The following is a 13,942-nucleotide window of genomic DNA, read 5'->3' as shown; positions in this document are numbered from 1 at the left end:
GAGCTGGGGGTACAGGGGAGCATAGGAGGGAGGAGAAGGGGAATTTCCCTTAAATTTGCTTTTTAATCTTTGTTCTAAGTGTGACTTCTGGTCTTTCATTTTATTAAGGGATTCCCTAAGGCTAGCCGTTATATTTTGGGGGGTTTTCTTTTCAATTTGATCTTCCCATAAATATCAATGTCAGCTGCTTGTGAGGAGAGTGCTCTCAAATAGTTTTCAAATATAGACTTTTTTCCAATTCAAAGCATCCATCATCGGACCATTGATGAGGATGATCTCCATTTGTATATTTATTCCAATAGCAACTCGATGCAATGAGCCTTTTTTTAAAATTTTTTATTGAGTTAATGATCGGTTACAATCTTGTGAAATTTCAGTTGTACATTAGTGTCTGTCAGTCGTGTTGTAAGTGCAACCCTTCACCCTTTGTGCTCACTCCCCCACCCCCCTTTCCCCTGGTAGCCACTAATCTGTTCTCTTTGTCCACATGTTTAAATTCCTCATATGAGTGGAGTCATACAGAGTTCGTCTTTCTCTATCTGGCTTATATCACTTAACATAATTCCCTCAAGGTCCATCCATGTTGTTGTGAATGGGATGATTTTATCCTTTTTTATGGCTGAGTAGTATTCCATTCTATATTCCATATATTTATCCAATCATCTGTTAATGGGCACTTAGGTTGCTTCCATGTCTTGGCTATTGTAAATAATGCTGCAATGAGCATAGGGGTGCATGGGACTTTTGGAATTGCTGACTTCAAGTCCTTTGGATAGATACCCAGTAGTGGGATGGCTGGGTCATAAGGTATTTCTAGTTTTAATTTTTTGAGAAATCTCCGTACTGTTTTCCATAGTGGCTGCACCAGTTTGCATTCCCACCAACAGTGTATGAGGGTTCCTTTTTCTCCACAACCTCTCCAACATTTGTCACTTTTTGTTTTGGATATTTTTGTCATTCTAATGGGTGTAAGGTGATATCTTAGTGTAGTTTTGATTTGCATTTCCCTGATGATTAGTGACAATGAGCATCTTTTCACATGTCTACTGGCCATCCGTATATCTTCTTTGGAGAAATGTCTGTTCATGTCCCCAGCCCATTTTTTGATCGGATTTGATTTTTTGTTGTTGAGGTGTGTGAATTCTTTATATATTATGGAGATTAACCCTTTGTCGGATAAGTAATTTGTAAATATTTTTTCCCAACTAGTGTGTTATTTTTCTGTTTCAATCCTGTTTTCCCTTGCCTTGAAGAAGCTCTTTAGTCTGATGAAGTCCCATTTGTTTATTCTTTCTATTGTTTCCCTCGTCTGAGGAGTTATGGTGTCCGAAAAGATCCTTTTGATACTGATGTCAAAGAGTGTAGCACCTATATTCTCTTCTAGAAGACTTATTGTTTCAGGTCTAATCTTTAGATCTTTGTGCCGGAGTCCAGCTCCAGCAGAGTCCAGGTTCCTGAGGGATGAATGGCGTTGGCAAAGGGAATGAGACTGCACACCAAGTTGGTGAAAGCAAGTCTGAAGTCTTTATTGTCAAGTGTACGTTTATATATATTTTGAGGATTAAATAAGCGTGTGGGGTACATCTATTTTCTCTCCTGAAGTAGCTTGGTTTTTCCCCATGATATCATTTTACTTCCCTAATTTATTTGGGTCATCAGCAATTTCTAAAGGTTACTTCCCTTATTCAGTCTTGGGAAAGAACTGTTCTTTTCATTTTCTGGGTAAGTACAGTTAATATTTATAGATCTCTACAGTATTCTTTGCAGGGGACGAGACTCGGGTTATGCTGGAGGACGGAACAAGCCCTGGGGCAAAGGTGAGCCAAGGTACGTCTAGACCAGGCACATACAGGTCCCCACATCCTCCTATATAACTTCCACACTGAGACATCTGACCCTTTAACCCTCTTTCCTCAGCAGGGCCCTGGGGATGTTGAAGGAGTGTTAGTCAGAAGAGGGTCTTTCTTGTCTATTACAGTGGTAGTGACAGCAGTTTGAGCAAGGAGGGCCCTCGGCCGTTCCTGCTGGGGTTGCTTTGTAACTCCCGTGCTTTGTGTGCCCAGACTGTGTCACTGGGCTGCAGTGGTTGCAGGATGGCGTCCGGCATCTTTGATCCATTTTGAGTTTATTTTGGTGAGTGGTGAAAAAGAATGGTTAATTTTCATTCTTTTACATGTAGCTTTCCAGTTTTCCCAGCACCATTTGTTGAAGAGACTTTCTTTCCTCCATTGTATGCCCTCAGCTCCTTTGTTGAAGACAAGCTGTCCATAGATGTGTGGTTTTATTTCTGGGCTTTCAATTCTGTTCCATTGATCTGTGCACCTGTTTTTGTACCAGGACCATGCTGTTTTGATTACTGTAGCTTTGTAGTATGCTTTGAAGTCAGGGATTGTGATACCTGCAGCTTTGTTCTTCTTTCTCAGGATTGATTTGGCGATTGGGGGTTTTGTTGCCCCCGATGAATTTTAGGATTCTTTGTTCAATGTCTGTAAAGAATGTCATTGGGATTCTGATTGGGATAGCATTGAATCTGTAGATTGCTTTAGGTAGAATGGACATTTTAACTATGTTTATTCTTTCAATCCATGTGCATGGAATGTCTTTCCACCTCTTTCTGTCATCATCCATTTCTTTCAGGCAAGTCTTGTAGTTTTTGTTGTATAGGTCTTTCACTTCCTTGGTTAAATTTACCCCAAAGTATTCTATTCTTTTTGTTGAGATTGTGAATGGGATTGAGTTCTTGAGTTCTTTTTCTGTTAGCTCGTTGTTAGAGTATAGAAATGCTACTGATTTATGTATGTTGATTTTATACCCTGCAAATTTGCTGTAGCTGTTGATTAATTCTAATAGTTTTCCTATGGATTCTTAGGGATTTTCTATATATAAGATCATGTCATCTGCAAACAGCGAGAGTTTCACTTCTTCATTGCCTATTTGGATTCCTTTTATTTCTCTTTCCTGCCGCATTGCTCTGGCCAACACCTCCAGTACTATGTTGAATAAGAGTGGTGAAGGTGGGCACCCTTGTCTTGTTCCTGTTCTCAGAGGGATGGCTTTCAATTTTTGCCCATTGAGTATGATGTTGGCTGTGGGTTTTTCATATATGGCCTTTATTATGTTGAGGTACTTTCCTTTTATACCCATTTTATTGAGAGTTTTTATCATAAATGGATGTTGGATCTTGTCAAATGCTTTCTCTGCATCTATTGAGATGATCATGTGGTTTTTCTTTCTCATTTTGTTAATGTGGTGTATCACGTTGATTGACTTGCAGATATTGAACCATCCCTGTGTCCCTGGTATAAATCCCACTTGATCATGGTGTATAATCTTTTTAATGTATTGTTGTATTCGGTTTGCCAAAATTTTGTTGAGGATTTTTGCATCTATGTTCATCAGTGGTATCGGCCTGTAGTTCTCCTTCTTTGTGTTGTCCTTGTCAGGTTTTGGGATCAGGGTGATGTTGGCTTCATAGAATGTGTTAGGGAGTGCTCCATCTTCCTCAATTTTCTGGAATAGTTTGAGAAGGATAGGTATTAAATCTTCTTGGAATGTTTGGTAGAATTCTCCGGAGAAGCCGTCTGGTCCTGGACTTTTATTTTGGGGGAGGTTTTTTTTTTGTTTTTTTTTTTTTGGAGGAAGATTAGCCCTCAGCTAACTACTGCCAGTCCTCCTCATTTTGCTGAGGAAGCCTGGCTCTGAGCTAACATCAGTGCCCATCTTCCTCTAGTTTATACGTGGAATGCCTACCACAGCATGGCTGCCAAGCAGTGCCATGTCCACACCCGGGATCCGAACCAGCGCACCCCGGGCCGCCGAGAAGCGGAACGTGCGAACTTAACCGCTGCGCCACCGGGCCGGCCCCTTGGGGGGGGGTTTGATTCCTGTTTCAATTTCTTTACTTGCAATTGGTCTATTCAGATTCTCTATTTCTTCCTGCTTCAGTTTAGGGAGGTTGTAAGAGTCTAAGAATTTATCCATTCCTTCTAGGTTGTCCAATTTGTTGGCATATAGTTTTTCATAGTATTCTCTTATGATCCTTTGTATTTCTGCGGTATTTGTTGTGATTTCTCCTCTCTCATGTCTAATTTTATTTATTTGAGTCTTCTCTCTTTTTTCTTAGTGAGTCTGGCTAAGGGTTTGTCAATTGTGTTAATTTTTTCGAAGAACCAACTCTTTGTTTCATTGATCCTTTCTACTGTCTTTTTTGTTTCAATATCATTATTTCTGCTCTAATTTTTATTATTTCCCTCCTTCTACTGACTTTTGGCTTTGTTTGTTCTTCTTTTCCTAATTCTGTTAGGTGTCGTTTGAGATTGCTTATCTGAGATTTTTCTTGTTTATTGAGGTGAGCCTGTATTGCAATGTATTTCCCTCTTAGGACTGCTTTTGCTGCATCCCAAGTGAGTTGGCATGGTGTGTTTTCATTTTCATTTGTCTCCAGATAATATTTGATTTCTTCTTTAATTTCTTCAATAATCCATTGTTCAGTAGCGTGTTGTTTAGTCTCCACATTTTTGCCCCTTTCCCAGCTTTATTCTTGTAGTTGATTTCTAGTTTCATCACATTATGATCAGAAAAGATGCTTGATATTATTTCACCCCTCTTGAATTTATTGATGCTTTCTTTCTTTCTCAAGATATGGTCTATCCTTGAGAATGTTCCATGCACACTTGAGAAGAATGTGTAACCTGCTGTTTTTGGATGGAGAGTTCTATATATATCTATTAAGTCCATCTGGTCTAATTTTTCATTTTATTCTATAATTTCCTTGTTGACTTTCTGTCTGGATGATCTATCCATTGGTATTAATGCGGTGTTGAGGTCCCCTACTATTATTGTATTGTTGTTGATGTCTCCTTTTAGTTTGGTTAATAGTTGCTTTACAAATTTTGGTGCTCCTGTGTTGGGTGCGTATATATTTATAAGTGTTATGTCATCTTGGTGGAGTGTCCCTTTTATCATTATATACTGTCCCTCTTTGTCTTTCTTTATCTGTTTTGCTTTGAAATCTATTTTTTCTGATATAAGTATGGCAACACCTGCTTTCTTATGTTCATTATTAGCTTGGAGTATTGTCTTCCATCCCTTCACTCTGAGTCTGTGTTTGTCTTTGGGGCTGAGGTGTGTTTTTGGAGGCAGTATATTGCTGGGTCTTGTTCTTTAATCCATCCTGCCACTCTGTGTCTTTTGATTGAAGAGTTCAATGCATTTACATTTAGAGTGATTATTGAAATGTGGCAGCCTAACACTGCCATTTTATCACTTGTTTTCCAGTTCTCTTGCATTTCCTTTGTTTCTCGTCCCATGATTTTTGGACTGCTAATTCAGGTAGGCAGATTTCTATATTGGCTTTCTTGTTTGTAATTTGTGTCTTTATTCTTGTTATTTGTTTAGTGGTTACCAAGTGGTTTGTATAAAACATCTCATAGATGAGTTAGTCCATTTTCTGATAGCTTCTTATTTCCTTAGATTAAGACGTTCCATCCCTTTTCTCTTCCCCTTCTAGGTTGTTATTGTCACTTTATTTTCCTCTTCTTTCTTCTGTTGTGAGTTTGTGGTTAAAATGACAAGATTATATTTATTCTTGGTGTTTCCCTTCCTTTTATCTTTAATGTTGTACTTAGGCTTTGCTAACCTATTCTGATGGAGAGCTGCAATTTTATCACTTTGCCTTTCTACTTATCTCCTTTGCTCTGGGTTTTGTAACCCCATTCCTTTTTTTGATTTTTCAGGTATGAGGGTCTTCCTGAGCATTTCTTGTAGGGGAGGTCTTGTGGCAATAAACTCCCTTAACTTTTGTTTATCTGGGAAAGTTTTTTATTTCTTCATCATATTTGAAGGATATTTTTGCTGGATGGAGTATTCTTGGCTGCAAGGTTTTGTCCTTCAGAGTTTTGAATATATCATTCCATTCTCTTCTAGCCTGTAAGGTATCTGCTGAGAAATCTGCTGACAGCCTTATGGGGGTTCCTTCGTAGGTTATTTTCTTCTGCCTTGCTGCCATTAGTATTTTCTCTTCATCATTGACTTTTACAAGCTTCACTACTATATGCCTTGGGGTTGGTCTTTTTACATTGATAAAGTTTGGAGATCTATTGGCTTCTGTCACATGGAGTCCCATCTCTCTCCCCAGGTTTGGAAAGTTCTCAGCCATTATTTCTTTGAACAGGCTTTCTGCCCTCTTCTCCTTCTCTTCTCCCTCTGGGATACCGATAATCCTTATGTTGCATTTCCTAATTGAGTCAGATAATTCTCGGAGAGTTTCTTCATTTCTTTTTATTCTTAGTTCTCTCTCCTCCACTATCTGCAGCATTTCTATATTTCTATCCTCCAAATTGCTAATTCTGTCCTCCATATTATCAACCCCACTGTTCAGAGAGTCCAGATTTTTCTTAATCTCCTCCATTGTGTTCTTCATCTCCAATATTTCTGATTGTTCTACTTTATAGTATCAAGCTTTTTTGTAACTAGCTCCTAAACTTGTTGAGTTGTCTATCTGTATTCTTTTTTAACTCATTGAGTTTTTCAATGATGGCTGTTTTGAATTCATTGTCATTCAGGTTGTAGGTTTCATTGTCTTTGGGATTGTTTTCTGGGTACTTGTCATTTTCCTTCTGTTCTGGAGATTTAATATATTTTTTAATACTGCTTGATGGCATGGATTTGTGCCTCTGCATAGAGATAGAGTTTAGTTACTGCTTCCACTTGCTTCTACTGGAGTGTGTGGGGGGGGAGAAGCTGTTTAATCTGTACCAACCAGGATCCCTGTCACCTGTTGCTGACCAGACCTTGGCCCCTCCTCATAGTCACAGTGGTCCTGTGGGGTCTCTCATCAGTTGTGGGGACAATCCCAAAGGGGCCTCAGGTTGCTCATGCCTACTGTCACAGACCACCTATACGTGCTCCCTCCTTAGGGTCTGCAGTAGTGTTATGGACTTTCATAATGGCCAGGAGCAGGTTCACCTAGATTCACAGCTCTGTCACTGTCAGGGCCTGCAAGATCTCACTTGTCCACTATGGGCCACAGCAGAGCTATGGGTATCTACTGCAGTCTGTGGTTAGCTCGCCCAGCTGTGCTTCTTTTGCCTCAGGGCCTTCCAGCCTTATGATTGCCGGGTGGGGCCTCTCCACTAACGCTGTGCAGAGGCTTTCACTGTAGCTGCTGTGGGACCATGGATGTTCCCCCTGGACTGTGGAGGAGGGCCACTGGGGCTCCAGCCTGCCCCCACCCACTCACACAGGCTAACTGGTTGTCCCTTGACCCCCCTGGGACACTGCCAGAGTCTGTGAGTCAGAGGCGGCAGGCGTGCTGCTGCCCTGCCTGGGATCCTCCTGTCCCAGAGCCTCGCAGCATTCTGAATGCTGGGTGGGGCCTCTCTGCTAATGCCAAGTACAGGCTTTCCCTACAGCTGCTATCAGACCATGGATTTTCCCACTGGGCTTAGGGGCAATTTCAAGGGCTTAGGTAGGGCTGTAGTCACCTGTTTCCACCATCGCTCTGCCAGTGCATGCACACACCTGCCCTTGGTGCCTGGCAATGCTATGGGCGTGTCCGCTGGAAGCAAGTCACTTACAGGTACTAGGCTGTCCAGGGGTTAGGGGTCAGAGAGTTTTCACCTATCTCCACCTCCTTCCGGGGGGAAGTCCATCCACCTTCCGATGTATAGCAGCACGGGTCTCTCAGGCGTCCTGAGATGCTGTGTGGATATCCTTTGTTGACTGATGAATGTCCAATTAGTTGTAGGTTCGAAGGGGGAGAGACAAAGAAGACTACTCACTCCGCCATGTTGCTGATGTCACTCTTCCTCTATTTTCTGTGGGACGCCACCACAGTGTGGCTTGATGAGTGGTGCTGTGTCCGCACCTAGGATCCGAACCTGTGAACCTTGGGCCATCAAAGTGGAGTAAACGAACTTAACCACTATGCCTCCAGGCTGGCCCCTGCAATGATTTTTGTATACTGATTTTGTATCCTGCACCTTTGCTAAAACTGTTTATTAGTTCTAATACTTTTTCTGTGGATTCCTTAGGTTTTTCTCTACATAAGATCATGTCATCTGAGGCTAGAGATAGTTTTGCATCTTCTTTTCCAATCTGGATTCCTTTTATTTCATGTTCTCACCTAATTGCCATGACCAGAGCCCCCAGTAAAATGTTGGGTACAAGTGGTGAGAGGACCTCCTGATGCTGTTCCTGAGCAAAGGGAAAGCTTTCAGTCTCTCACCACTGAGCACAGCAGCCAAGGGATTTTTGTGGATGGTTTTCATCAGTTTGAGGGCGGTCCCTTCTATTCCAGGTTTGTTCACTGATTTTTTTGTGTGTCTTTTGAGACACTCATGTGGTTTTTGTCGTTTATTGTATTAGACTGGCATACTACATTGACTGATTTTCATATGTTAATTAATCTTGCATTCCTGCGATAAATCCCCCCTTGGTCCTTTTTATATGTTGCTGGATTCAATTTGCTAATATTTACTTGAGCAATTCTGCATCTGTATCCACGCTGGTCTCTAGTTTTCTTTCCTTGTGACGTCTTTGTTGGCTTTTGTGTCACGGTGCTCCTGGCTGTGTAGGACGAGGTGGGAAGTGTTCTCTCTTCTTCTGGTATTTTTGGTGCTTTCTCTTCACTGCATCTCCATGTGTTGCTCTGTGTGACTGCCTTGCTCAGTGGGGTCCAGCACTTGGCCCAGCTGTGTCCCTGGAAGCTTACCGTTTACTGCATCTACCATGTTTGACCACGAGTATCCATTGGATGTTGGCCCCTGTGAAGGGTGGTGTGGTGAGAACCCCTCTCTGGGGAGATGAAAAGTCAGTTTTCTGAAACCTTGCACACCAGCTCTCAGGTGGCCATCAGTCAGGCCTTGGGGGAGCTCCAGTTACACAACTGCCCAGGCCTCTTGGTTGGAAATGGACTTTTCTGGGTTTCTGTGAAGGCGTTTCAGAACAAGGAACATCTGCTTGCAGGGCTGACTCCTCCCGCACCTCGCTCCTGTGTGACCTAAACATAACAGCAGACATTCCTTGTTCTGAAACGCCTTCACAGAAACCCAGAAAAATGCATTTCCAACCAAGAGGGCTGGGCAGTTTTGTAATTGAAGTGGGAGCCCATCTGAGAAGTTCCTCAAGACAATGTCAGCCAAATACCAGAATGGAGCAAGGGGCTGGCTAAGGCAGAGTGCTCCAAAGGGCATCATCTTGTCTGGGAGTCCACCCCTGTCACCAGCCCACTGAGCCAGACAGCCTGCAGGTGCCCCTAACGTCCTATTCCACAAACCGCATAGAAACCTGATGACATGGAGAGAGTTCTGGGGAAGAGGATGACTGTTTTGGTTTTGCTTTGCTTGGATGGATTATCCTCATTTTGCTGTGAACAAGTTCACACCCTGTGACACCAACCTTTCCACTTTCACAGGAGTGGGAAGAGCAGAAGGACACTGACCCCTCAGTCCCAGAAATACATAAGCCTGAGGGGTTTGTGTTGGTCACGTGATGAGATACGTGATGTGTCCCCATTTTGCAGGGACTGGCATGGAGCAGATGCTTAGTCCACGACACCTCTCAAGGGTATCCACAAGTGGGGAGCGATCATTCAGTTCCCCCAGGCTTGACAGTTACTCCTGGGCTAGGAGGAGCTGCCATTGGTGTCTGAGGGGCCCTAGGGGTACCCCAAGCTGGAGGGCTGGAGGTCATCCCCAGGGGTCTGCTTGCCACCTTTCAGGACACTGTCTGTAGCTGGAAGCTCAGAACAGCCAGCAAGAGCTCTGCCAATTCACAGAACACTCCCCACAGCCGGGCACTCCCTCGTCAGTGGGTGAGGGTGGCTTACTGCCATCCCATTGTGCCAGAGGTCAGGGACTGCCCAGGGCCTCTCAGCTACATTCAGACCCTCATCTTACCAGTGTCTTGCCTGACTCCCGCAGCCCCCACACCTCCCAGGGTCGAGGCGCCTGGATGGTGCCCAGCTGGTGGGGTTTGTGTGTTGGGATGAGGAATCATGTAGGGTATCAGCAGCAGTGTTAACTGGGTGGGCTCCAGATCCCTCCCAGATCTGGACCTTAGCCTCCACCCACCTCCTGAGGCCACCCCGGTGACCTGGGCTAGTCAGTTTCCTGGAGGCCTGAGCTTCCTCATCTGTGAACTGGGCATAGTCATAGGGCTTCTCCAGAACCTGGGGAGCTCTGGCCTTGACCGTGTGAGTTGTGCGTAGGGTGGTCTGAGTGCATGTGGGATCATGAGGCAGGGTCCAGTGCTGGATCTGGCGCCCAGGGGTGGGGTGGGGACTGAGCACTGAGGGGCAGCAATGGGGACATCAGGGCAGTCAGAGCAAGTCCTGTGTGGTTGAACTCAGCCAGAGAGGTCATGAAGCCTAGGGCACCTAGGGACAGGGGTGTGGCAAAAGTGACTCTGGCACTGATGAGGCAGCAGTGTGTCAAGGTGCAGGGGAGGGAAGCAGGGCCTTGGCATTGGGCACAGGGCCCAGGGTGCCCCCTGCTCCCGGTGGGGTGAAATGGTAGACCAAACTGGCATGAACATCGTCAGGTGGCCACCTGGGCAAAGCCCAGGGCCACAGAGTCACTCCAATCCTGGGTTCTGGGGGCCTGGCCCTGTTCTTGGGAAGCCTTGGATTTCCAGCGTGCTCTGGGATCCCAGACCATGGGAGGGGTTTCTAGGCGGGCTCCCTGGGGCTGCCCCCTCCCCACTCTCAGGGCCCCTCCAAAACACACCCTCTATGCCTACAGGCAGGCTGAAGGGATCCCCACGCTTCCCTGTGGCCTCCTGCCCACCCTGCTGCCAGTCCCTGAGCCTGCCTCATCCACCCCTGCAGCTGCCAGTGGTTCCAGGCTTGGGTCCTCAGGGCAGGGTCAGAGCAAGGACTGAAGGCTGGTCAGGACCTGGCTGGGCAACCTGTCACTCCTCTCTCACCCTCATAGGTGCCAGCAGCTGACTTGGTGCTCATCTCAGCTGCCCACCATGGCCTGGGGGCTGCCCAGCACCGCCAGCCTGGCGCGCTTCTGCCAGAAACTGAACCGGCTGAAGACACTGGAGGAGCCCACCACGGAGACGTCGCTGAGGCGCCACCTGACTACACTGGACCTTACCCTTCAAGGTGTGGGTGGAATGGTTGGCTTAGGCCTCTACATCCTCACAGGCACTGTGGCCAAGTGGATGGCTGGCCCTGCAGTGCTTGTGTCCTTCAGCGTGGCTGCCGTGGCCTCCCTGCTCACAGCCCTATGCTATGCAGAGTTTGTAGTGCGTGTGCCCTGCAGGGGCTCTTCCTACCTGTTCACCTATGTGTTCACGGGCGAGCTGTGGGCCTTCCTCGTTGGCTGGATCGTGCTCATCCAGTGGCTCATTGGTGTAGCTGCCATGGCCCGCGTCTGGAGCAGCTACCTGGACGTCATCTTTAGCTACCGCATCCGCAGCTTCACCGAGGCCCATGTGGGCATCTGGCAGGTGCCCTTTCTGGCCCGGTACCCAGACTTCTTGGCTGCTGGCATCATACTTTTGTTCTTGGCTTTCGTCTCCTGTGGAGGTCGTGTCTCTTCCTGGGTCAACCACATCTTCTCCGCCATCAGTCTCATTGTCATCCTCTTCATCATCATCCTGGGGTTTGTCCTGGCCCACCCACACAACTGGAGTGCTGAGGAGGGCGGCTTTGCACCCTTCGGCTTCTCCGGCATCATGACTGGCGCCGCCACCTGCTTCTATGCCTTTGCAGGCTTTGGTGCCATTGCTGCCTCCAGTGTTGAGGCCCAGAACCCAAAGCGAACAGTGCCTATGGCCCTTGCCATCTCAGTTGGTGTAGTGGCTGGCGCCTACATCCTCGTCTCCACAGTCCTCACACTCATGGTGCCCTGGCACAACCTGGACCCTGACTCAGCACTCGCTGATGCCTTCCATCAGCAGGGCCATAGCTGGGCAGCCTTCATCGTGGTGGCTGGTGCAATCTGTGGTAAGGGGCCCATCTGGACAAGGTGGGAGGGAACAGGGTGGAGGGGCCTCCAGGGGACACATCTCCCCATCTGGGCCTGTGCTCCCAATTGCATCCTGGGCCCAGAAGGTGCTAATGATTAGACTATCCACCCGGGCTTGTTGGGATGGACCTACTCACCACCCCTCCCAGTTGTACACAGCACGTTAGTTCTGGGGATGTGCTTCCAGATCCTTCCAGGCGGAAGGACTCAGCCCTCATCAGATTCTCCAGTGGGCCTGTCACCTAAACTGGGATGTCCCATTCCTGGGTGGTGAGGGGGAGCAATCCTGCACCCCACATACACTCACACTTGTTCTCAGAGCCCAGAGAAACTCATGCCCATGTGCCCAAGGGACCACCCATGCCTGGCCCCCAGCAGCAGCCCCTGTGGGCCTGTGCATCATGCTGACCAGTCTCCCACCCTCTGTCACAGCCATAATCACTCTCCTGCTCAACATCCTCTTGTTCGTGCCACGCATGGTCTGTGCCATGTCTGCCGACGGGCTCTTCTTCCAGGTGTTTGCCTGCGTGCACCCCCGGACTCAAGTGCCTGTGGCGGGCATCCTGGTATTTGGGGTCCTCATGGCTTTCCTGGCACTGCTGCTGGACCTCGAGGCACTGGTCCAGTTCCTGTCCATCGGAATAATGCTGGAACTCACTGTCCTGACCACCAGCATTATCATTCTACGCTTCCGAAAGTCCCCTCCATCCAGTTCTCAGGGCCCAGGCAGCCCTGTGGGCACTGAGCAGGCCTCAGCCCCTGAGCCCGGGCAGCTGCGACCAGCCCTGAGGCCCTACCTCCGCTTCCTGGGTGGGTGCAGACCTGGAGCCGCTGTGGCTTGGTCCCTCAGTGTCCTGGTGGCCTCGGCCATCACCCTGGACTGCGTGCTGGTCTTTGGGGACTCGGCCCTGCACCTCCCACCGTGGGGCTACACCCTGCTGCTCCTGCTCAGCTCCGCCACGTTTCTGCTCAGTCTCCTCGTCCTGGGGGCCCACCAGCAGCAGCACCGGCAGGACACCTTTCAGGTACTTCCTCCAGCCAGCGCCTACCACTCTCAGCCCAGCCAGCTCCCTTCACCTCTTCCTCCTCTGCCGTGGCAGGATGCACCAGGGCCGCAGGGCAGGGGAGGCCAGTGCCCCACACCCCTCTCTCTGCATGGCGGGTGGGCCCTTGTCTCCGGAATCTCCAGAGGCAGAGAAAGGCTCTGTGGACTCCCAAGAAATCAGGCCCTGCGCCAGCAGCCCTTCCCTGCAGCCCAGCCCAGCCCTGCCCTTGTCCCCTCAGGTTCCCATGGTGCCCCTGACTCCCGCCCTGAGCATCCTCCTCAACGTCTTCCTCATGCTGCACCTGAGCTATGTGACCTGGCTGGGCTTCTCCATCTGGTTGTTGATCGGTGAGTGGGGACCAGGCTGGGACCCTGGGGGGCCGCAGGAGGAAGGAAAGCAGGTAAGCAGGGCTGCGACTTGCCCCTCACACTTGTGCCACCCTTGCAGGACTCGTGGTGTATTTTGGCTACGGCATCAGGCACAGCAAGGAGAACCAGCAGGAGCGGCCCAGGTTGATGGCCACACACAGCAGCCTGAAGATGGTGCCAGCCCTGCAGCCCCCCAGCCAGGCACCGGCCCAAGAGCCTGGCCACATGGAGGAGCCAACCAGTCCATGAGGACCACTGGGGCTTCTCTGCCCTCCCCCACCTTCTCAGGAGGCCAAAAGAACTGGCAGTCCCTCTATCTGGGGCAGCTTGGGTTTTCACACCTTGCCATGCCGGGGGGTCCTCAGAACATCAGCCCAGGTGCTGAGCTTCGAGTCTGTGGGAGTGGGCCATGGCCACTGCTCGTGTGGTGAACTCTGCCCAGCGCCATCCAGTTTATGACCAAGTCCAGCTACCTGGGCATGTGGAGTAGGGTGGGCAGGGAAGAGGCCTGAGCCCCAGGGACCCATAATAATAACAGGTCGGCCAGCCA

General features: G+C 48.2%; 1 protein-coding gene across 6 annotated transcripts in view; it reads left to right on the top strand.

Annotated features, from left to right (window-relative positions):
* The window catches only part of LOC100054251 (cationic amino acid transporter 4), a 27,580-nt gene extending 13,638 nt beyond the window's left edge, over positions 1-13,942 (top strand). Inside the window, exons 2-6 of one of the 6 annotated variants that reach the window (XM_014742064.3) lie at positions 1,756-1,827; positions 10,935-11,956; positions 12,411-13,003; positions 13,263-13,371; positions 13,472-13,942. In XM_014742064.3, coding sequence (XP_014597550.3) covers positions 10,975-11,956; positions 12,411-13,003; positions 13,263-13,371; positions 13,472-13,641 — 1,854 coding nt within the window. In that variant the 5' untranslated portion in view covers positions 1,756-1,827; positions 10,935-10,974 and the 3' untranslated portion in view covers positions 13,642-13,942. Of the gene's footprint in view, positions 1-1,674; positions 1,723-1,755; positions 1,828-1,901; positions 2,134-5,280; positions 5,332-10,934; positions 11,957-12,410; positions 13,004-13,262; positions 13,372-13,471 lie in introns of those variants that run through there. The other 5 variants (XM_014742062.3, XM_070276078.1, XM_070276077.1 and 2 more) reach the window with 5 other exon arrangements.

Source organism: Equus caballus, chromosome 8 (assembly GCF_041296265.1).
Source record: "Equus caballus isolate H_3958 breed thoroughbred chromosome 8, TB-T2T, whole genome shotgun sequence".
Lineage (NCBI taxonomy): Eukaryota > Metazoa > Chordata > Mammalia > Perissodactyla > Equidae > Equus > Equus caballus.
Note: the sequence above shows the minus strand (reverse complement) of the source record. Positions and strands in the feature narration are given on the sequence as shown.